The 23,946-nt window shown below is 40.8% G+C and overlaps 1 protein-coding gene across 2 annotated transcripts; it reads right to left on the bottom strand.

The window, feature by feature from the left end:
* Positions 1-51: 51 nt before the first annotated feature.
* Positions 52-23,762, bottom strand: strip2 (striatin interacting protein 2). Of its 2 annotated transcripts, XM_014985041.2 has the most exons (22): positions 23,360-23,762; positions 19,812-19,881; positions 18,179-18,253; positions 15,317-15,451; positions 14,645-14,765; positions 14,195-14,263; positions 13,427-13,533; positions 13,215-13,342; positions 12,649-12,837; positions 12,269-12,319; positions 9,978-10,210; positions 8,945-9,010; positions 8,811-8,874; positions 7,390-7,461; positions 7,180-7,254; positions 6,403-6,500; positions 5,662-5,788; positions 4,732-4,832; positions 4,581-4,647; positions 4,389-4,493; positions 3,319-3,523; positions 52-2,754 (listed from the first exon to the last, which is right to left on the bottom strand). In XM_014985041.2, the coding sequence occupies exons 1-22, from the start codon at positions 23,468-23,470 to the stop codon at positions 2,504-2,506; spliced, it is 2,520 nt and encodes an 839-aa protein (XP_014840527.2). In that variant the 5' UTR covers positions 23,471-23,762; the 3' UTR covers positions 52-2,503. The 2 variants fall into 2 exon arrangements, with proteins under 2 accessions (XP_014840527.2, XP_014840528.2); XM_014985042.2 differs by lacking the exon at positions 12,269-12,319 and having other exon boundaries at positions 23,360-23,760.
* Between the last annotated feature and the right edge of the window lie 184 nt (positions 23,763-23,946).

Below are 23,946 nucleotides of genomic sequence, written 5' to 3'. Positions count from 1 at the left end.
TACACTTGGCTTAACGCACAAAGCATCCTTAAAAATCAGATCACAAGCAAATCAAGTTTTTAGACAGGGTTTAATAGGTAACTCTGATATTGTAATTTGTCACTCTGTTGTATAATGCCTCTGTGGATCTGTAATTGCACATACCCCTGAATAAATTCAGTAAAGAGAAGTAACTCCATCCAGAATATACAGATATGGAAGAGTAATAAAAACACACACATATAGATACTGTACTGACTTCCACAGAATCCTACATGTAAAACACTGTACAAGGTACAAGACACAGCTATTACTATTTTGATTGTACAGTTGAAAGGTAGAAAATAAAAACAACTGTATTGCAAACCTCCAGTAGTGATTTGAATGCAAAAGTGTCAACATAATTAACAAATAGGAGATGGCACTCAAATTTGGCACAAGATACAAAAAAAAAAAAAAAAGAAATTAAATGCAGCTGACAAATACAACATCACATCTGTGTACACCTTCTGGAGTTAAAGTTTATTGTATTGAACTGAGAAAGGTGTGTACTTTTCTCCATGTAGTGAGCTAGACAACGGTGAGGAAGATTTTTAAAACTCTTGCTATATGTTATCTCCATAAACCTGAGAATATATATAAACTATTTTAACCTATTTTCTTTGTGAAGAAAATTGTGACTTTAACAGGAAAACAGAATAACGATAAGAGAGCTAGAAATACAGTTTTTTTTTTTCCCATAATTTCTGAAGAAAGATTCTTTTAAAGGTTGTTAACTGTTGACATCTTACCTGCAGTCGTTAACTTCCTTGACGTCGTCATTCAGGATAAATCAAACCAACTTATTTAGAGTTATATTAATGTAGACACCAAAGGTATTTTCCACTGCATGTAAGATATCGACAGCTTATTACCTTTTAACCCAACTCCGCTTCGGACATCCTGAAGTTACTGTCTGAATACAGGTGCAGAGAAAATGTTGGTCATGCACAACTTGTACACAAAAGGCAAGCAGCCGAGCATCAAGATGAGCATCCTTACTGTATACAAAGACACGGAGGAACTCGTCCCACTACAAACCAAAAAAAATGACATCAAAACATCCCACTGTGCTTGTCCGTGTGCGTAACAACACGTTTGGTGTCCTGCTTGGGTACTCCAAAGTGAAGGAAGAATAGCAAACAAAAAAAACCCAGCACCAATTATTGTAGCAATCAAATCCTACCATCGGTGTGATAAGCAGTTACATATTGTGCTGTAGTTGGAAAGATAAACATGGTGACAGTCGCTACAGATTTCCAGCTGTTCTATGTAAGTGCTAATTGCTGAGATTTGAGAAGCCCAGATGGTTCAGCAGAAATGCTCAGGGAAGCAACTCCACAAGGAGATAGGAGATTGTAGTGACTGTTGAAAACTGTGTTGAAGTTGCAGACTCTCATTTGTAACTACTCTATGACACAGCAAAAATAAAAAATATCCCTCAACAACATAGAGAAGCCACAGTTTAGTCATCGCTAACTCTACTGCACATTATGTCAGCTAGCTTTAATACTACATAATTTTGTGCCCAAGCACGATGTGTTAAATGTACTTTTTTGTACAGGAAAGGTCTGAATTTCATCTCCCTGAACTTCCCTGTGGAACCATCCAAAACTCTGGTGCTGACAGGTTTTGATATGTGTAGCAGATGGACGATATCTGTGTCTGCAAGTTTAACTCCAAACTCCAAATTAAAGAAATTCTCCCCATCAGTTCTGTAGTTTAATATTAAGCATTCAGCATATAGCTTATATAGATATTTTTTAAAGGATTATTGTTTGACATTCCTTTAACTATATTTGCTTTCCTTTCATAAACAACACCCATAAATAAACTAATACACTTTCAGCTGGTTTTGCTTCCCTATTTTCCTGTAACTCCCAGGACCGTATTTTTTTTGTTTTTATTTATCATTCTTCTTGTAACTTTTTTTTTTTTTAGAAAATGCAAAAAACAATGTTTGAGTTTCAGTTTACAATCTAAAACCTCATAATTTAAGCTCATTTGTTCCAGAATAAAAAAAGTTGGTTTTTAACTTATATTTAAAAAAGAAAATCATCATAAAATGTTTCCCATACAGTGTTACAAATAAATAAAACATAACGAAGGAATCAGAAGAGCACCGCCTTACTAAAGAAGAGGGACTGGCATTTTTTTGGGGGGAGGGCAGTAGAACTGGCCGAAACAGTGTCGTGCTACAACAATCTGAAAGGTTTTTGAGCTGCTACTTTCATTCTTATGTGCTTACGTGTGTTCACAGTAGTCTTAGGCACATGTTATCGTAGAAAATGTATATGTGCGGCATCAAACCGGCCTGATCTTACCTGCGTTCCTCCTTCCTCCTGAGATCTGACCAAACACCGTTGCTTCTTGTCTTGTCATCTTTCAGCAAAACTTAGCTAACTTCAGAAATATAAACCACACTTTTTAATCGACCTCTGCAGTGCCACGTCTCCCCGCCGCCTCCGCCTCCCGGCCTGGGCCGTCACGGGTTCTGCAGCAGCCCCTCCCACTGGATGGGCTGAGAGAACACCTCTCGCTCCAGCCACATCTCGTAGCTGTAGTGGAAGTCCTCCGGCAGCTCCACGCGCTGGCCCAGCACGCTCTGCAGGCAGTTGTCCACGGGCGCAAAGTCGCCGTTTTTGTTCTTGTCGTAGCGCCGGCTGTTGAACTTCTCGATGCTCTCCCGCAGGGCGCACTCCTCCGCCTGGAAGTCCCACGGTCGGGCATCGATATCTGGTGGCAGAGAGCAGGAGGAGAACTTATATTAGCGCCCGTCGATTGAAAATCAATTCCACTTTTTCCAGACATAACATTAGAGGCCACATTTGCTCATCTCCAACTAATCCGTCCTCTTCCTATCAATCTGTGCTTCTCTGATGGTGAGAAATCACTCTCCTATGAGGAACAGTGACCCTGAGAAGTCTCCCCCATCTATGTTGCTATGGCAACACCACCCAGATTATTGCAAGAGGCTGGTGCAGGATTATGTTTCAGAGCGCACAGTAATACTATAACTAAATGTGCGTAGTGAGGAGAGAAATGCTGTTTTGCCTTTTTTTTTTATAACACTTATATGTTACAAATGAAACATATTTTAACAGTGGAACGGAATAACGCTGAAATAAACACAAAGTGACATTTTGAAATAATGGTTTAATTTATTATTGTGTAAAAAAAAATCTCTCTAAACCAACCTTTGTCTTTTTTTTTGTTTTGAGCCATTCTGAGTTACGTTGCTTTCTGAGATGTTTTGGACCTCAAACCTCAAAACACTAGCCGTTAGAAACCCATGTTTACCGTTTCCGTAGGCCCAGTCGTCATTGAGCCTGTGGCGGACTTTCTGGTAGATGGCCGACATGGTCTTCATGTTGCTCTTCCTCCACTGGCGGCCCAGGTACTTGGTCTGAATCTTGAGCAGCTTGAGAACGTAGAGCTGCATCATGGCCTGCTTGACCTTCAGGGCTCTCTTCAGGATGGGGGCCGACTTAAAAACAACCAACATCTGAAAAGGAGGAAGACATTTACAAAACAAAACTGAAGGAAGGAGTATTTTGTGTTTTGAATTTGAGTATAAAAAGCTTGTCTTGAGGAAAGGCTTGTTCTCAAAACACTTGTTTGGCATGTAGATAGCATATAATGGTTGTTATGGAAACTCTTATTGTCCTCCTGTCTGTGCATGCTAGCACCATATATATATATATATATATATATATATATATATATATATATATATATATAGCGCTCATAATATATATATATTATGAGCTATTTATCTATGCCTCTGCTTGACCTTCAGAAAATTTAAGTAAGCTATTTTCTTGTAGCTGTCCTGTCTTGAGTCATGTTCTCTTGTCTTTCTTATTATGAACAGTGGCATTTTAAACATTTGTTGTAAAATCTAAACACTGAAATAAAAATTTGATCGCAGCTTTGAAGTATAAGGCCTCTGGGTTACATCCCAGGTCTGCCACCTTTACAGTCTAAAGAGCCATTTTTTCCTCTCAGTCTAGCTAAATAAAAGCCGTAAATGTTGCAGTAAAACAGACAAGTACAATATTTTTTTTAAATTTCTACTACAGAAAATATTTCAAATGACCCACAGTAATATTTCTATTTCCAAGTTTTACAATCAGAAAGAGCATAAAACTTTAGCAAATAGAAAAGCTGGTATTTTCCGAGATAATGAATATAAAGGATGTAAACAAATATTACAAGAGCCCTCAGAAGGTGATAAAAAGCTCCAATTATTGCTCAAATCAATCAATGCAAAATTACACTGCTGCACTTAAATATACATAAACATTGCAGCTTTCCATACATTTTCATATGGGGTGCTATTGGCTTATCAAGACGTCTTAGATACACACCATAGTTCTGGAGTGTTTCCACTTGGTCAGCTTGTTGAGGATCCTCAGCAGGTTGATACAGGAGAAAAGGTTCCTCCAGCAGAACTGGTTGTTGTCTCCTGCTTCCTAAAAAACAAAAACAAACAAAACAAACCGTGTCAGAGCGACGCACAGATGCTAGCTGATCTTCATCTGGCGCTTTCCGTCACTCACCAAGCTCTCGGCCGTGAGCTCAGGCATCTCATGGACCACGCAGTGGGGAAAGTCCAGCACGCATATGCTGCGACACATCGCACGTTGGCACGTATGTAGCGAAACATTCTGCAATGTTTTTTAATTCAGTACGTGAGCTAACGTCTCCTACCTGTTTTTGGCGCTGATGTAGGACATGATGTTCTGGTTGAAGAACTTGAGGATGAGCGGGATGCAGTTGGCGAACACCAAATGCTGGGAGACTATTTCGAACTGTGGGAAAAGGAAATGCTCAAAGATAAAAAATAAAAAACATCCCATTTCGTTAATAAGGTTTTGCACGTGGAAAAGGTCAAGAGGCGGAGGATTTCATTCTCATGCAGCAAAGATAGAAAATCCTTCTTATTACTGGGGAAGCTTTAGAAAGATTACACACAGCGTCAATTCAGCAATGGACTATCAGGATTTAAAAGTCAAGTGATTAAATATGAGTTAAACTTCCATTTTTTATACCTATCCTGAATTGTTTGGTTGTCAAATAATGTAAAACATATAGAGCCTTTACGAACACAAACCTATGTATATTTTATTTGGATTTAATGTGGCAGATCAACACAAAGTAATGCATAATTGTGAAGTGGAAGGAAAAGCAGGGCCCTAGCTCAAGACTAGCTGTTATTCTGGATCACAAATATAATAAAACTTCACTGGTTCAACAGAACATTGGCTTAGTTGAACCAACGCCTGTGTTTCCCCATCATCAAAAAAAAAATTAGGAGCAAAACTAAGAAACTTGTTTTTAATGTTATTGTGGATTCCATTTTGTTTATTACATTCCACACAGAAATCATGGGGCCCTAATATTTGCTAATTCCCAGTATTGCTTTAGTGCATGCAGTTCCTCTTTGTGGCAGCAGAGGGAGCCATCATCTTAACTCTATTCAGCGACAAACTAAAGGAGATTACAAAAAAAACGTTTCCTCATAGCAACAGGAAATATCTGCATCGGTGCGTCCCTCCAGAGCGGAACGGAGTGATGATGTCCGGGAGTTTTGAGTGTGGGGTCAAAGGTCAGGGGAACACCTGCGCTGATGGCTGATACCTGGTAGATGTGGTTCAGCTTTAAATGCTTGAGCAGCAGCAGCAGCAGGGCGGAGATGGCTTTGACGATGATTTCTTTGTGACGGTTCACGTCAATCCCCAGCTTCATGCTCTGAAGGACAGTGATGCTGCAGGACACACACACACACACACACACACACACACACACACACACACACACACACACACACACACACACAATAAGTAATCCATCAGATTTTTATGACACAAATATGTCTAGAAAAGACACGACCAGGCTCTTCCCCCTTCGGAGTCAATGAGTGACTTAGACAAACGTGTGACAGACACATCGGGTGGGAAAATGTTTCTTTTTTCCACTGACTGCGTCAGAGACATGCAACAACATATAAATAATACAAAGCGGTTTATGTTTTTATGTTCAACAGTGCCTCCTGTAGACAAAGATACAAACTGACGACAACTGTAACTTTGTCTTTATGGTTCGACAAACTGTGACGAAAGCAGACAAATTCTGTGGAGTAAAAGTCACCTGATCAATAAATCCCTCCTACCTAATGACTAACTTAAATACTTGTATTTGTAGACTTTATTTGTCATCTTATTGTCATATTTCCTTCCTTTTGCCATTACTTTTTCCTGTCTGTCCTTCCTTCCTTCATCTGCTTCCTTCCCTCTTGCTTGCAGTCCCTGGTTTGGTTGGACTTCATATTTAAAAGTTTACCCAGAGTGAAAAAATCTGCCATAGGAAGTGTGCGCTTACGGCATCTCCTCGGGCAGCACATCAGCCAGGATGTTGATTGAGTCGGTTTTGGCTTTGGATGTCGGAGCTGCTGCCAGCAGGAGCTTCAGGAGGGCAATCTGATGAGGATACGAAAACGGGCAACTTTACATTATCCATTAACAGGTTAACTTAATACATTTCCAGGTCTCCAGGTTTTACCAAACGACGCTCAAAGTGCGTCCGTTTCATATTTTATATTAACGAGTTTGTGAAGTTGAATATTTGTTCACCACTTTCTGCCTGGATACGTCTTCCTTTATGTTTTGGTGAGGGTTAGTGTGTGCAGTCTTCCCAGATGCATTTAAGCGAATGAAAATAAAAGTTTTCATGAACATTTTGAGCTTTACTGGTTTACAAACAACAAAAACACTGCTTTTATTTTGAAAGAAACTGTGCTTGTTTTGTAACAATTCCCAAAAAGGGCTCCAGTGGTTACTAAAAATAGGCAACAAGTAACAGGGAGTAGGGGAGGACTAAATAGATGATAGCAAAATCACTTATTTCAAGTAGTCAGTAGAATGGGGTTTGTATCGACTGTATTCAAGAATTAAAACTTAAACTTGTGTCTAATTGAATAAAAAAGAAGCTGTATCTGACTTTCAACACATTATAGCACCACCTATTGGTCATAATACACCATTACGCTTTCAGTCTGATTCCAAAGGCTGAAATGCTTCGGCTATGTTTGAAAAAAGTGCTCAGGTTTCCTGCACAGAGGGGGTACGAGTAATGAGAAGTTAATAAAGAGCCACTCACCACGTACTGCGAGAGATTAGGAAGCATTCCCACGTATAAAATCTCAGCAGGGGTTTCCTCCACCTCCTCCTCACCCTGTCAGCACAACACACACATCCGACAAGCACCGATTGTGTTGAATCTCTAACAGAGCTGCCTTTAATTAGAGTTTTAATTTGAGCTTAAACCAAATATAATGATGAGTGGAGAGAAACTGAAACAGCAGCTCACCAGACTGAGCGGACACTGCAGAAGGTCCTCTTCTCTCTTGATCTGGATCTCAGACACCGACACATACTTGTGCTAGAGAAGAGAAGAAAAAGGCAGCTGCTGTAACGGTTCTAAATAACCATTCTGTTATTTAGACTGTGAAAAAGTTTGGTGTTTTTGCTTTTGTGGATCGTTCAACTTCGTTTGACAAAGGCAAAAATAACCAGAGGAACTTCAAAAAACATATATTGAATAGAAAAGCCTTTGACCCTTTGTGGAAAAGTAATTAATCTAAATAGAATCTGTCTAATGGCGTGAAGTAGGGTAGCAAATTTCAAATTACGAAACACAAGGCCGCGTTCTTCAGCTAACGATTATTTTAGTAATTGTTTATTAAAAGTAATTGATTTTTGTAACGATCCATCCATCCATTTTCTTTACACCCTTGTCCCTTAGTGGAGTCGGGAGGGGTGTTAGTGCCCATCTCCAGCTAACGTTCCAGGCGAGAGGCAGGGTTCACCCTGGACACATCACCAGTCTGTCGCAGGGCAACACAGAGGACAAACAACCACGCACACACACTCACACCTAGGGGCAATTTGGAGAGGCCAATTAACCTGACAGTCATGTCTGTGGGAGGAAACCGGAGTACCCAGAGAAAACCCACGCATGCACAGGAAGAACATGCAAACTCCATGCAGAAAGACCGGGTCCGGGAATCGAACCCAGAACCTTGTTGCTGAAAGGCAACAGCTCTACCTGTGCAGCCTATTTTAACGATTAATCGGATAATTAAAAAAAAAATATGCATGCTCTCCAGATTTTTCATTTAGCCACTTAAGCCATTTTATGCAACAGAAATGAATTGGAATATGTAAACAAACAAACAAATCAATTTGTTTTTTTTAGATAAGAAAATCAACATTTTGTTGCATAAAATGTAACATATTGTTTGTTTAGTGAATTTGAACCAGGTGAAGCGAAAACTATGCAGCTTGTGGCATTTCAATGAAAACATATTTACAGACAAATATGAAAGGCAAAATGTAAACATATTTTGTACAATTTTGGTTTAATTACTGCTCAAAGTAACGATTAATCAATTACTTAGTTGACAACTGTTTCGATTAATCGGTTAATCACAAGTAATCCGATTAATCGTTTCAGCCCTACCACGACTCAACACATGAGAAACAAAGTCATTAACAATGCATTAGTCTGGAAAGGATTACAGTCATTTCTCAGGGGAGTGGACTCCAATAAACCAAAGTGAGAGTCAAACAGTCATTAAGTTTGATGTTCCAGATTGATTTATGACCTGAAAACTGCATGAAAAAAACCAAAACCAGAAGAAATCTGCGGGTCAGGGGCCCAATGTTTTCTCACAGCACTGTAAAAAGTTTTTGTAGAAAGCAAAACACAACAAAAGTTCGCCTGCTCACCTGTTTGAGGGTCTTTACACTCTCATGGATGGGTCTGGGTAACCCAACCAGGGTCTCCGTGTCACTGCCAGAGAACGAAGGGTTAAACCTGACAGAGAGATGAACTGATTGACCTTCGGGAACGGCGCACTTACTTCCCCAAAGTAAAACCAATGAACTTGTTCCTGCTGGTCTCCAGGAAGTGCTCGATGTCCTTCTCCCTGTGAACACAAAGAATCAGACGGTGGAGTAAACGCAGGAATCAACACAGCTAAAGAAATAGAAACCCGGAAGCTCGGTGTTCTGATAACAGATAAAAGATGCATAGCTACGATGAGACACATTATTCATGCGTATAGAAGCAGCAGCGGCGGCACCCTGCAGAAACACCCAGGCTGCTCTCTGGCATCAGCAGATGGAGAGCATATTGCTGCTTGAGCGCAAAGAGAGAAAAAACTGTAAAGATTTTTTATTTAGACCTAATTTTAACCTCTTAAATGCTGGCATATACCAAAGCAGGGAAAATTAGTCCTGACGCTACGGCTTTTCAGGCTTCAGCGATGGGAAATGGATGGAAAACAAACATCACATTTCTGACTGTAGTTCAGGGATGTCATGATTTGACAAAAAAAACCAAAAAAAAAAAACGGACTAATACTACAAATTGTCGGTGTTTATGTGAAAATCTGATAACATGTTGAGGATTTTCTTTTCCTGTAATCAAATTTTCCTCTTTACAATTTGAAATAGTGCATTAGCATTGCTTTAGTGTATACTTGATCCTTTGTAGCAAAGGATGAATGTGAAGCTAAACAAATATCCTTCTAACAACATGTGAAAAATTCACTTATTTCTGCTGGATTCAATATCAACACAATGCAGCACTGATCTGTTAAATATTGTTTTTGGATTTACCGGTTAATAATTGGATAGCAAAAGATGCTTAACAGACTTTTTTTCACAGAATTTTAACTGGATGAAGCTAAAACTATGCCACTTCTTACATATAACATATTTATAGACAAGGGGGTGTTTTTTATCTTAAATGCAAAATGTGTAATATTTTTGTACGGTTTTGGCTTAATTACTGTTTTTGAGTCTGTATTCTCCTGTTAACGATTAATCAATTGAAATAAATTCCAGCATTTTCAACTTTCTTTCAGCTCCTTCATTGAATGAGACGCTCACCTAACTTTGGGGGCCCAGGGCAGGCCTTTGGGGAAGTTGACCCTCTCTGTCGGGGGTCTCAGTGGAGGCGGAGGTGGCGGAGGCTGGATGATGACGTCCCGATCCAGGGGGTCCACTTCCCCCTCGATGCCGCTGTCCGTGTCCTCCGGGTCGTCCTCCTCGTCACGGGAGTCGTCGTTCTTGAAGGGGTCCCGCTCGTTGTAGGTGTCCAGGCTGTCCTGCTTGACCAGGGGCTGGAAGGGGAGACAGAGGACAGGGAGTCAACACTCACAAGGTGACACTGTACTTATGGGAGTTCAAATGTGCCATCTTTGAAAAAAAACAACATTCTAATCATCTTTTAATCTTTATTTCAGTTGCTTTTTGGATGAAAGTATAAGAACCTTCACAGATCTCCTTAAACTTTCCAGCCCACACTGCTGTTCTCTAATATAACGGCTGATTTAATTTTTATTTTTTTTAAAAAAAAGGATGATTTAGAGTTTGAGTCGTGATCATCAAGTGAGAACGAATGAAATTTTCCATCATTTTGCCTTTTAACAGCTGCGACGAAACAAACAGGAGGACGAGGGACACGTCAGTCAAGCGCAACTTGCACACACCCACGCACAACGGAGAGGAGGACAGATTAAACAACGATAACACCTGTTTGCCTGCGGCACGTGTAATAAACCCACAGGAGTTTATCTGGGTTTACATAAGAAAAAAAATATTCCACTGACTGACTCCTGCTTAAAGGCCGTAGTTGGTAGTTACATGTAGACTGAGGATGTAACAAGCAGTCAGAAAATGGTTTAAATGTTTCTTAATTTAAAAAAAAAACTTAAATGTCCTTGTTGCTGTTTGTTATGGGTTTAAGTCCAATCTAATCTAACAATTTCCAGGGCTTAGAATCAAGAATTTCTGACCACAAACAATATGAAAAAATATATATTTATGTTTTTTTTATTACACAATTAATCTCTATTTTCCAACAAAACAATCCCACATCATGATACTGCCATCACTGTTACTACCGATTGGCAACAATTGATGGTATATTGGCTTCTTGTGAAAGCATCCTGCAATATTTTGGAGGTAACCTTTTAGGTTAAACTAACCTAAGCATTCCCACATCATAATACCACCACCACCGAACTTGGCAGAAATCAGAATCACTTCAAGGGATTTTGAGGTGGAATAAAAAAATAAAGACCCAGACTCTTACCATTACTGTTATCAGAAATTTTCTCATTTGTATAAGAATACAAATCAGAATGCTGAAAGTTTTTCTAAAACCTCAAAAAACAAACTCCGGTTGCTGACGGCTCGCAGTAGTTTGACTCAAGTGGGGGACAAAAAGAACGTTTCCACAGCAACCAAACGCAGCATGTCGTTTTTGAACTTACCACACAGGGGCACATCAGAAGAAAACAGGCACACAACTCAAGCCAACACCGAGTTTTCACGTCCAAACAATCCCATTCAGAGCGGGAACCGCACAAACTCACACAGCGTGTGAATGGCAACGGTGCAAGCATCAGGCATGAGTAAGCTTTCCGGCTGCTAGCTGGACTACTGCAGCTGATGTATGGTGCATCAGTCGGGGGACTAGAGGTGACGGGTGCATAGAGTGTGTGTGGTGGGAAGGTGGTGGTGGTGGTGGTGGGGGGATGAGAAGAGAGGAGCAGGTGGAACTGTGTGGGGAGCCATTCTCTATGGAAAAGCCATTCTCTGCTGAGTGAAACGACAAAGCCGGAGTTCTGCTATCGGGGTTAGGAGGGCCACCGCTTTCAATTACATCCAGTTGAGAGCTTGGACAAGTTCAAGCTAAAAATGGAGTCTCAATGAATGCATTTTAAAAGGAAGTGGCCCCTTGCCGAAACGCTACAGAGCACGGTGGCTTGTTTTGAAGCTAAAAAAAAAAAAAGAAACTAGTCGCAATGTGATGAAAACTACAGGAGAGATGCTCCTAAAGCGAATGTCTGAAGTGAACTGTCTATATGGGAGAGTGGAGACAGTGACCCACTCTGGAGCCGATGGTTACAGCCAGCAAGTCAGCCCTGTCCCGCCAACCCTGCTGCCCACAGAGGAGGAGGAGAACGGGAGGGGAGGAGAGACAGAGAGAGGAGGACTTAGAGAAAGAGGGATAAAGAGAGTCAAAAAGAACATACGAGGAGAAAGTAAAGGAGCTGGCAGAGAGGAAGAAGAAAAGTGGGATCGCAGGGAAGTGGGAGAGGAGTGCAAAAAGTCCAGCTCGGTGCAGAGAGGAAATGCAGGAGGAAAAGAGAAGGGAATTTGTGGGTAAAGACCTGCTTCTTGGGAAAGGGACTGTCTCCTTCCAAGCTATCAACAAAGGCACTCTGTGGGGACAGAAGGAAGAGGGGCAATGAGAAACCAGAGGGCAGTTAGAGCTCTAATGAAAGAAAAAAAAAAGAATAAATAATAAGCAGAGGGGCTGGGAATCCCACCAAGATCATCTGTGGTCACTGACTTACAGCAGGGAACTGATGATGTTGGCGAAGCAGTTAGAGAAAAGCTGCAGAAGATCTACTCTTCCATGCTAATGAGGGGTTAGCTGTTAGTAAAACAGCTGAGGTGTGAGTGTATGCATGTGTGTGTGTGTGTGTGTGTGTGTGTGTGTGTGTGTGTGTGTGTGTGTGTGTGCGCGAGCGGGTCTGGATGCGTGTACCCTGCGGCTGCGTCGGCCTCTCTTCTGCTGCTGCTGCTGCTCGATGAGCTCCATGGCCGAGGCCGGGGGAGACGCCGCCCTCATGGCTCGCACCACCTTGATGCTGTCCTCCGGCAGCGGGGGCAAGCTGAGGCGCTCCCGGGCCCCCACCTTCATCTGCTGGAGCTCCTCGAAGCCCCCCAACGTGAACTGGGAAGGGGGACAGAAAAGCAGCGATTCAAGGATATTATTAATGAATTAATCTGAAGTTGATTGAGAATATTTGAGATTAATATTAAAGTTTTCTCTGTTTTTCCAAGCAACTTTTTGACTTTTCCAACTCAGCTGTTTAAAATACTAAAATTGAAGTTTTCTCATGTTATTAAACTTGGACATATTTCAGCTGCTGAATATAAAAAGAAAGGATGAATAGAATAGCATGATGCTGCCACTACTAGTTTTATTTCTGAAAAAACAAAAAAAAAAAAAAAACATTTTTAAACTATTTGGCCAATCACATAAAATCGTAATAAAACACATTAAAGCTCATAGAACACAGAAAAATAATGTAGCTTTATTACACTAACCAGCACAGTTTTCCACAGCAGCAGCAGCACTTTCTTCATCGGGAAGTGAGGCGCGTTCATGCTGCAGAACTTGGTCACCATGGTGAAGAGGAGCAGAGCGAAGGGCTCTCCGTTGTACAGAGGCGAACCTGAGGGTTGTACGAGCGTCTGCGGGTTAGAAACGACGACAGTCAGGAGAGTAGCTGATGCAAACACACTGCGTACACACACACCCAGCTCGTTCTTGAAGGTCTCTCTGGCTGCCCTCCACTCGGGTCGGTCATCCTCTGTTTGGACACGAACGGTCTCCACCATCAGGTACATGATGCTCAGGAGGACTCTGAGGATTTTGAGCACATGATACAGTTAGACGAATCGTTCAAAGGGTGGTTTCGTCCTGAAAGCTGCAAGTGATTCTGCAAACAACTTCTGTTTTAGTCAAAGATCAGATCGTCCACAGCCTCTTTAGACACTATATTTCACATAGTAGTGCATAATTATGGAGTGGAAGGAATATGAGAGACGGATTGGAAGTGGAAATCCAAAAATGTGCAAAGCTGGCAGATTAGATACTCTACTTACATTGTTCTATTTTATTTGGTGAATTATTTTAATGCAGTTGCTTTGCTTGTACAGTGTCCTCAGATATTTCACTGTACAACACATTACTGACAATTATATGTACTGTAAGTGCTTCTAATTCAACAATTATCAGTTCTTTAGAACTACTTGGGTGTAAATCTGCTTCGCCACCTGGTAATTATTTGTGCACATTTATCCAGAAAGAGCACAGAAGGAGCTCTGAGTGCGTCATCTGAGCAAAGTGTGTGATTGTGGCGTTCGGCCTACTTTGTTCAAGCATCGTTTCCACCAAAAGAAGCAGAAGCTTAGAAATTAAAACGAACAAACAGTACAGAGTCGGTTTCCTCCAGTTATCGTCTCTCAGTGTTTTCATCTGAAACGAACGAGGAGTCGTCTCTTCTGCGATTCGTGTGACTTACCTGAGCTCGGTGCTGTCCGCCAGAGAGATGGCAGGCTTCCTCACCGCACTGCTGCACGCCTGGCTGTTACTGCAGGAAGAATTACTGCTTTATTTTTATTTTTTAAATCGCAAGAGAGTCTGAAAATCCTTGCAAACGCATACAAGATAACTTGTAATAATCACATCATAAATAAGAAGTCTCACCAAGAGTTTTTTTTTTTTTATTTCCCCAACATAATCCGTCACTATTCTACATGTATTTGTCTCACTTGTACAGATTTGTACTTAGACTGTGGCTTGATGAAGCTTACATAACTACATCCCCAAGGAGGCTGACACCAGCAGCACTAAACACACATTTACAAAAAATCTAAGAAAGGTAAAGTAGCTTTTAAAGTATTTACAAAGTAAACAATAACGTATCCATATGTAATTTACAATTTTCTCTTGGGAACCGTTTCCTGCTTACTCTATCTCCATGCTCAGCAGCTCCAGCAGCGCTGTGAAGATGCCCATGTCGTAAAGCAGGAAGATGTTGTGTCTGGACCAGTGGAGCACATCCACCTCTGTGTCACACTCATCAAACACACCTGGCCAAAGAAGTGGTGGGGGGGGGGAATGAAACACAGAAGAATTGATTGTCAGTAGTTTAGCTAGTGTGGAGGCCCAATTAAAGGTCTGAAAGTGAAAAGAAATTAAAGGCAGAAGTGATAAAATGATGGAGTAACACTATCACACTTGTATATACATATACAATTCTGGAAAAATTAAGATCCCACTGCATTGAGCCTCATTGAAAACCTCCTGGTTTTTCCACCAAATATTGATTTCTGAACTCTTCCTGAGTTAAAACATTAGTATTGTTGTCTCTGAATTAATACTAACTTGTTCTCTTTGCATTATTTGATGTCTGAATAATGCATCTTTTTCATTATTTTGACCATTTCTCATTTTCTGCAAATAAATACAAACTTTTTGCTTGGAGCTTCAGAGACATGTTGTCAGTAGTTCACAGAATAAAACAACAATGTTCATTTTACTCAAACATATACCTATAAAAAGTAAAATGCAAGAAACTGATATTTTCTTTTTCCAGAGCAGAATGTGCTGAGGCAGTTGGTGATGGACTGGGAGCACGAACCCTGAGCCAGGTAGAGGATGGCCCTGGCCACCTTCAGCCTCTTGTCCCTGTCCGTCACCTCCAGCGCGTCCAGTAGTCTCATGACGTACGTCCTCTGCTCGTCCACCGTCAGCTCCGTCCACCTTCTGCCTCGAGCTGCAATGCACAGTTTGCTTCTGTTTTTGCTTTTTTTTCCTCCCCCCAACACATTTTAATACCAGGCAATGTGAAAAACAGCTTTCAAATGATGACTTGATTTATCAGGTGGAGAAAAAGCGACTGAAAGCTATCCGGCCTGTGTGAAAATATATCTAACCACAATTTACCCAGGCGTGATTACTGGTTGGCTTGTGGAAATAAAGAAACAACTGAAATGGCCTATTCAAAGTCTAACCTAGGATGTTCTATTGAAAAAAACCTCTGAATTAAAACGATTCTGAAAAGAAGAGTGGGCTAAAATTCAGCTGGAAAATTGTTGGTTCTGCATGACTCCAAGTAAGAAAAGATTCCGGACTACAACCTTCATTTGAAAATATTTTGGTATAGTGACGATATAAGCCTAAAACCCTGGAGGTGTTGCATTTTCTAGAACATCTCGAAACATTTTAGGATTTTATCAAATCATCATCCTCTGACTTAATGAATTTCTTTACCATAACACATTTGCTTCAACAACTCTTTTCGTAGAACTATTTTTATTTATTTTTGAGTGAAATGGACAAAGCCACATCAGGGGGTTCCCCAAGGCTCTGTTTTCGGCCCACTTCTTTTTCTCAAATTAAGAAGTCGGGACCAGGAACTCTGAAGCATCCTTTTGTTTTCTCCAGTAATCTCCAGATTGTCTTAATACATGACTTGTCCTACTTGTCTTCTAATCAGGCCTATCGTCTCCCATACTTTCTAATTTAATAATTATGTAATAATAACAGTTATGTAATAACAGTTTGTTTAGCGAGTACGGATGTGAATCAGGAGGCCAACTCCTGCTACAGTCTGTGTGTTATTAGTGGAATATTGAGTGCCATCCCTTTGCATTAGCTGCAGGAAATATCTGAAAGCACAGAAAGCCCTAATTAACAGGAACTGATGATGTTATTATGAGAAATTAGAAAAGATTATTAAGACCCAGCAGGAAATGAGGCACACACAATAAGTACACTTCTACAGGAGGAAAACAAAGCAAAATGCTTTTCCTGTTTTCACTGCGATCCATTATTAGATTGTTTATTTGATCAATTTTAATAGACATTATAAGCATCATCATCATCGGGGAAGAACTGATAGCCTATAAAGGATGCTGAGACTTACTCTGTGTGCTCTCAGGAAATGAAAATAAGATTTTTAATTTCAGCCCCGTCTGCAAAAGGCCTCAATCAGACACGTCTCCTCTATTACTGTAATTTATGTTTGTGACTTCCTGAGAATTCATGGGGCAGCAGCATAAAACATTGATGAGCAGCCTGTCAGTTTCACATGCACTGCAGAGCCCAAGTCGAGCAGGGAAAGCAGCCTCTGTCGATTGGTTGCACCACACAATGCACTCGACCTAATGAAAAGACCGCGGTGCAAACAGGCGGCCCTGAGCTGCATCTCTGTGAAGCAGCAGCCAGAGAGGCCGTTGTCTAATCCTGCTATTTATTACCCGTCAATTCGGAGGCAAGGTGACGAAGCAGCGCATCTGATTAAAAAGAAAATAATACATGCTTCTTTTTTTTTTTAGCACAGCGAGTGCTTTGTGTTTTTTTGTTTTGTTTTTTTCATGGTGAAACCCTCTGGCTTGCTAAAATGAAATGTTGACAAATAACGGGGAAGAAAAGTAGCAAAAACAGGTTTGATCTAGAAATGAAAAGTACGATTTGGGTGGTCTGTTCTTCGACAGGCTTAAACGAGCCGAGCTTTGACGTGCCTGTTCCCCACTCTGTTCTCATTTTAGAATAAAAAACATTTATAATATCCCAAAGACGCCATTTCACCAGAAATGACTTTGTTATGCTGGCATCCCTCTGACCACAAAGGTTGTTTCCACTTAATTAGAGGATAAACATTACTTGGCTTATTTCCTCTCTCCTCTAATAACTTTTTGGTTTATGCAGCCATGTATGCTGCTGAAATTTCAGTTGAGTTAATCTTCCGGTTTTAATTTAAGAGCACTATAAGATGTCAGCAGTAAAATCAAATGCTATGTCTAAGCTTGTTACACATTCAGGTCTGCAACAAGCTTTGGCACAAAAAGCAGCCAGTTCATATTTTAAAACTGCACACAAATGGTAGAATTAAATGGGGAATCTGTCTAGTGAAAAAGCTCTGGGATTGGGCGCACCACAGGGAGCCATCCTTAGCTGCCTGTTTTTTTTTGTTTTTTTTTTGTGATTTCTGAAGAATTTTGAAGCTTATTTCAATAAAACTGATGACTCAGTTTTATTGGTTGGATACTGGGTTGAGGACATGCTTAGCACTGAGTTACATAATGACTGGCTGGTAGAGATGTCTCTAAATGCCCAAACCGTAAAGAGAAAAGCTTCTTCTTTTTTTTTTTTTTTTTTACAAACTGGTTAGAAAACAGTAACTAAATTAAGTTTAAGTGTCCAGATATTCTGTTCTTTAGGGTTTAATACCTCTTAAGAACAGTATAAGTTTTATACTATCTCTTTCCTTCCATTTGTTTTCAGTAGTAATGAAAACAAATGGAAAACTCAGTATGTTTGTACTGAATTTTATAGGGAAATATGGACATGAGCTCTTTGCTTTTTTGTCTTGCTTTGCTCGATGATGATACCCGATTCTAATTACTAGGTGTTAATTCTGTTCTTTGTTCCATCATCAAAATAAATTCAATACATTTCAATTTAATTCAAGTCAGATTAAGTCGGAGAGAAACACTACCATGGCTCCTGAAGTCCTCCTCGAAGTAATCTCTGTTCAGGGCGAACTCTGGCTCTTCTGTGTAACTGTACAGCTCTGCAGAAAACATGACACAAAATATTACAATTTTCCTGCCAAAAACATTTAGTTTTTGTGTCTCTCTGTATGGCACAAAGAAAAATGTTGAAGTACTTCAGTTGACGTCTATAGGCTTAAACTCATGCTTGAAAATAAAAACAATTTTCCAAAGAAAAGTGAACCAAATATTCTCCACAACAAATGTAAAAACTATTTTATTTTTTAAATGAATTTTGTTTAATTTATGCTGGTTATGTCTAACTGTTCTTAAAGTTGGGCATACTATCTGAAAATTTAAGCGCGACAAAACAGAGGAAATGTGTAACCGTGGAGATGGGATCATTTTTCACCTCAGTGCTGTCGGGTCGGTAACTACAACCTCTTCTGTCTGTACTCAGAAAACCCAAAGTTGGTTTTATTAAGTGTCAGGCAGGTGTTTAAAACGAAGCCTCTCACCAGAGCATAATTTCGACTCTCCAGGCCCTGATTCTCGTCAACAATCATTGCAATCCTTTAAGCTTTACAGCAAACTGAAGACGCCTGGCTTAAATTCTTTAGTGAAACTGACCTAAAACGTGCCTGTGAACGAGGCAAAGCATGTCAACTCCTTAAAAGAGGCTAATTAGACCAGGCTCTGAATAAAAAAGGGGTAACTGGCTCTGGCTAGACTCACAGAAGAAAAGACCTCAGCTTCTGTCTCAACTGGTGTGGATCACATCGTTTTTGTGGGCATCCATTTGTCACACCGCTACACGTCTCCTTCTGCTCTCAGAGCACTCGTCATCGTCTGACCCCGAGGAGATGAGCTGTTGTGACTGACTGCATGCTCACCAGGGTGAGTAAGACTCTGGCAAATTCCCCGCGTGCCATGAACATCATGACTCAAAATCAAACACATACAAAACACAAATTGGTGCTGGATGGAAGCCTAAATTAGTCACTTAAAATTAACTCATGGTCAATCAAAAAAAAAAAAAAAAACCCAGCAACATTTGGATATTATTGGATTTGAAATGCAAACAAAAAAGTAGTAGGTTTTTATGTGAACCAGAGTTTATTTTTTGGTCCGCATCAGAGTTAGATTGCGCATTTAACCCTCCCCAAACAAACTGGATGTTCTAGGCAAATGAATGAATGATTAAAGGGTCGGTGTGAATGCACCCTTGGAAAGATGGAATATCAGGGTACAAAGTTGAGGAAGTGGCTCCAAGAAAAAAAAAAATACTGACCTAAAGTCGCCCTTTTCTACAGCCTGAGCAAAACCGAAGAGTCTGAAACAGCTGAACTGTGACAAACAAGGCTGGAGGACAGGACGTAAGTTTATCTTGCCACAATGGACAGTGAAGAGGAAGGCAAAGAAGATAGGAAATAAAAACAAACTTTGTCCCAGCTCGTACAGTAATTCAGGAGCTGCAGCAAGAAGTGAAGGTTGGGGTAAATCTCCATAGCGTCAATCTCCTTTAAGGCTTTTGTGCACATTTTTACCAGCTGTTCCAACAATATAGAAGGGTGGCAAAGCATGAAAAGAGGTCAGCATGCAGCAGACGAAGGGATTTCAGTAACCTTTGACTCCTACCTGAGAGCTCAGCCGTGAGCATGTCCGAGTCTCCATATTCAAACTCCAGGTTTGGAGACTCCATGGAGCTCTGAGGGGAAAACAATAAAATTAGCCCATCGTGAATCATTCTGAACTTTCATTCATCGCCGTAACTTAAACCTAGGCATAGAATAGGCATGATCTATCCGACGGTGTCATTGCACACCAAAGTTTTCATTGTCCTGAGATCATTCTGCACCATTTGTCTTACATTTTCGTTTCACCCATAAACAACACATACATCTTTTGGTTCATTCTGTCTCCTCGTTTGGATTTTCAGGTTGTTAATATTGCCTGTTCCGGCTTCAGGCCGTGCTGATTAGCCATTTGCATATTTTGCCTCAGATCCTTGCCCTGCAGTTTACAGGTGCTCTCTATGGGGCATGTGAGGCTCCTGAATTAATCAACCTGTAATTGAGCGGTTACAGGAGCCTCAAAGTGGTCTGGTGTTGCAACAAAGAGCAGCAGCAATGCAGCAGTGAGACGGGAGAGAAGAGAAGAGGATGGAAGGCGCACACAAGCAAATATGGCCGCCTCGGTTTCACACAGGATTAGCTGCTGTGGTCAGGAAGGGATTGTGGGGGGATCCCTGTTGACCCCACCATGTGATTAGCACATCAGCAGCTCAACGCAACTGCAACAAATACATTACAAAAGTGTTTGCATTAAAATAAGAAAAAAATTACCTTCAGCACAAGGAAGAAAGAGTTTCAGGAAGTTTAAAAGTTGGTTTTGAAGTAACAAGATCCAAGCTTGACGGATTTCTTTGCTCTCTCGGGTAAGCGTGTGACAAGGAAGCAATTTGCAGGAAAACGGGTTGTGCAAGACACACCAAGACATGAAAGTGGAAGACAACACTGGAACGTAAACAGGAACCAATCATAATAAGAGTAAGGTGCACTACAGCTTTTACATTATGGACCAATGCATCAAACCAAAAACAAACGAGGGAAGCAGCCTGACCACCAGATTAATAACAAAAGTCTAATTTTATGCGGATGAGGATTAAATACAATCCTAATGTCACCTGAAGCTCTGAGCTCGGAGCGTTAGCTGCATTTAACCCAATGAAAACAATCCCTGAGGGGCCCAGCCCAGATCCGCAAATAAGGACGTGCTCTCTGACTCAGCCGTCCCGGTTAAGTAACCGTCTGCTGCCGTTCATTAACAGTCTCTTATAAATACTCGCTGACACTCAGTCAGCATCGTGTAGGACTGGCTAAATAACACCATTCCATACCACTACTGCTCTTAAAAAAGACCCACTTAAAAATGCAAATAAGTAAGGAAATCATTTGCTACAGCAGTCAGAAAGTTCAGGATTTGGTTCAGTGGAGGAACACGAGTGAGAATCCAACTCCGCTTTAAACCGCTCCACCACTTTCACCCTGACATGTGTCTGCTGTGTGTGTGTTGGTCTTCATGATGCGGTTTTTCACTAATGTTCTCTAACAGACCTCTGAGGACTTCATTAAACAACTGGATTTATTCACAGATTAAATCACACATAGCTGGAGTCTAATTGAGAATTAAGTGGCTCCTGAAGGAAATGTGTTGCACTGAAATTTAATCAAAGGTATCAGACTAAAGGGGGCTGAAAACAAATGCTCACCACACGCTCCAAACCTAATCTGTTCATCCAAGTAAACAAGTAGACTTGACTGCAGCAAAATCTTCTGAAAAATATGAATTATCCCTTTAAGTATCTGAACGAGACAAGGCTCAGAACAGAGATGTTTATCAACCATCCTAGAAGTGAGAACTTGCATTCGCATTAAGTCCATTTCGCCTTTGTTTCCTACCTTCTTCATCCTGTCTTCTCACTTGCCACAGCGACAACAGATGACCACTCAAACCAGCAGAAGCAACTAATTTCCACACAGCCCTAGATGCTCTACATAGGCAGAGCATCTAAACACAGCTTTGACAATAAAAGCTTTCAACGCCTGAGCCATGGAGCCACCGACACCATCAACCAACCCCCTCCTCGGCCCTGCCCATCCCAGAATCCAGCGGATGTGAGACGAATTTGCTCTAATTCTCTCAAACGCCCCCTCCGCTGCTTTCAAAGCACGAGCTGAATGACAACTCTGACTGACAACCGGGGTCTCTAATGTACCGCATCTGTACTCGGCAAGCCTAGCAACACAGCTTCATCTTCTAGTTATTTTTGCATGAGGAGAATAATTAATAGACATGAACCCAGCTGTGCTGCCTTGATGAGGACTGAGGAAGTGAAGGAGGCATTCAAAGTTGATTTCCAAGGTTAAAACACAAGAAAAAAGTAGCAATACGATGCATTAGTGCAGCTTGTTCTTTCAGCTAAGTTATAAGTCTCAGTCTGACTTATAACTTATAAAGTTATAAGTCAGACTCTTTTTTTGAAATCAACCAAAATGTCTTAAGATATGAATGGAGACTCCAAAACTCCATGGATTTTTTCTATCTGTTCTGCCATTTTTTTTTTTAAATATAAAACGTTTCTTAAGATAGACTCTACTCTCTAAAACAAGCTCCCATTTGCAGGACTCTGATGACATCACAAGAGCCATGAGTCCATCTATTTGAACTTTTATCATTTGTTTTTACACGTTTTTAAGCAAATATCTTCTTCAAATGAGAACTGCTGTATTCTGGTTGAAGCTAAAAAAAATTCAAATATTTTTCATCTTTAAATTTTGGATACATATCATGTAAATTACACAGACATGTATCTGTTGTGTAAAATTTGTTTATTTGCAGTTAAGCGACATGTTTGGCAACATTTCATGCTTTTAAAAGTCCTTTTATGAAACCTATTCCCTGTAAGATCATTTGCTTCAATTAAACATTTTATATTTGAAACACCTTTTGTAAAATGGTGTCCTCTTCAATGCCTGCTGGGAAATATTTTTAAAATGTCACATTTTTAGAAATGTGATTTCTTGTTCTGTTTTCTCATTTGTAAATGCATATATTGTAAAACAATACAAAAAAGTGCTTTTAACAAACTTATTTTGTGAAATCCTGATGTGGAAATCCACAGTCCTGGGTTTTTATTCTCAGTGAAGATTGTTTTTTAAAAATATATATACAGAATATTAGCTTTAAACCAGACATTTCAATTATCAATTATTATTCACATTACATATTATCTTTTTTTTTTTTTTTTAATTGGATGGTCCAGTTATCAATAAAAACTGTAAGACTAGTGCTGTTTAGAGAGCGTAAAGTAGGCTAGTGTTTTGTTGTAAACGTGTGTCTGGTGGCTGCTGAGTGGTCGTGGCAGCAGCAGTCACATTTCACCACCTGCATGCAGCACCACTGTAGGATTACCGGGTTATTTTTAGGACTCAGCTGCCAAAATAACACATCCCCGTCTGCCTGCATGCCTCCACGCTTTCGAGCCAAGACACTGCATGGAAAAAGGACATTCAGCTGATCTGAAAGCTCCCCAGCAACAACATACACACACGTTCACACACACACACACGCACCTACTACAAGCTGTGACAGCCCCAATGTACAACATCGCCTCTCGCATTTACCTCCGACTCCTTCTGCTGATCCTTGAACACATCTTTCCCTTTCGGCCTCTGTCTGTCGCCGTTATCGTTAAGGTTATTAATGATAGGTACCTCCATGTCCTCCGCCTGCATCTTTGCTCGCTGCGGCGCGGATCACTCTCTCCGCGGCGGGTCGTGCATGCCCGGTCCGGCGGAGAGCCGAGACTGCAACGCACCGGGAGGAGCTGCTCCACTACGGGGAACCAAGTTGAGGGTCTCCTCCTCCTCTTCTGCTTCTTTCTATCTGTTTCTCTTGCTGCGGATTGTCTCCCCCCCCACAAATCTGCTTGATTCGCTGTCCCCGCGTGTCCCGAGAGGGCGGGGTTACACTCAGACAGCAGAGAGAGGGGCGTGAGCTGACCCCCTCCCATTAATGTCAGTGTGCCAGTGAGAAGGCAAATGGCTCACAGCTATTTCCAGAGCCCTGAGAAAAGTCTTAAAATCGTTTGAACTTTTTCTCGTTCATGTATTTTATGTGGATTCTACCACTACAGGCCTTTCTGCTTACGTCTCTACCAACTTTGGAAATCTAGAAAAAGATCCGTTTTGTTCACTCTTGTTTGCAAAAT

Source organism: Poecilia mexicana, unplaced genomic scaffold (genome assembly GCF_051168715.1).
Source record: "Poecilia mexicana isolate PSO_F unplaced genomic scaffold, ASM5116871v1 scaffold_23, whole genome shotgun sequence".
NCBI classification, from domain to species: Eukaryota; Metazoa; Chordata; class Actinopteri; order Cyprinodontiformes; family Poeciliidae; genus Poecilia; species Poecilia mexicana.
The sequence above is the reverse complement of the archived record's forward strand: the minus strand, read 5'-3'. Positions and strand labels throughout refer to the sequence as shown.

Bases quoted from the DNA above. Each gene is read 5' to 3' on its own strand.
- strip2 (XM_014985041.2), bottom strand. From the start codon at position 23,470: ATGCAGGCGGAGGACATGGAGGTACCTATCATTAATAACCTTAACGAT. The intron at 7,462-8,810 runs GTGAGCAGGCGA...TCTCTTCTCTAG, and splicing joins GTGTAAAGACCCTCAAACAG to CACAAGTATGTGTCGGTGTC. The intron at 4,833-5,661 runs GTATCAGCCATC...CTTTTCCCACAG, and splicing joins AGCTGAACCACATCTACCAG to TTCGAAATAGTCTCCCAGCA.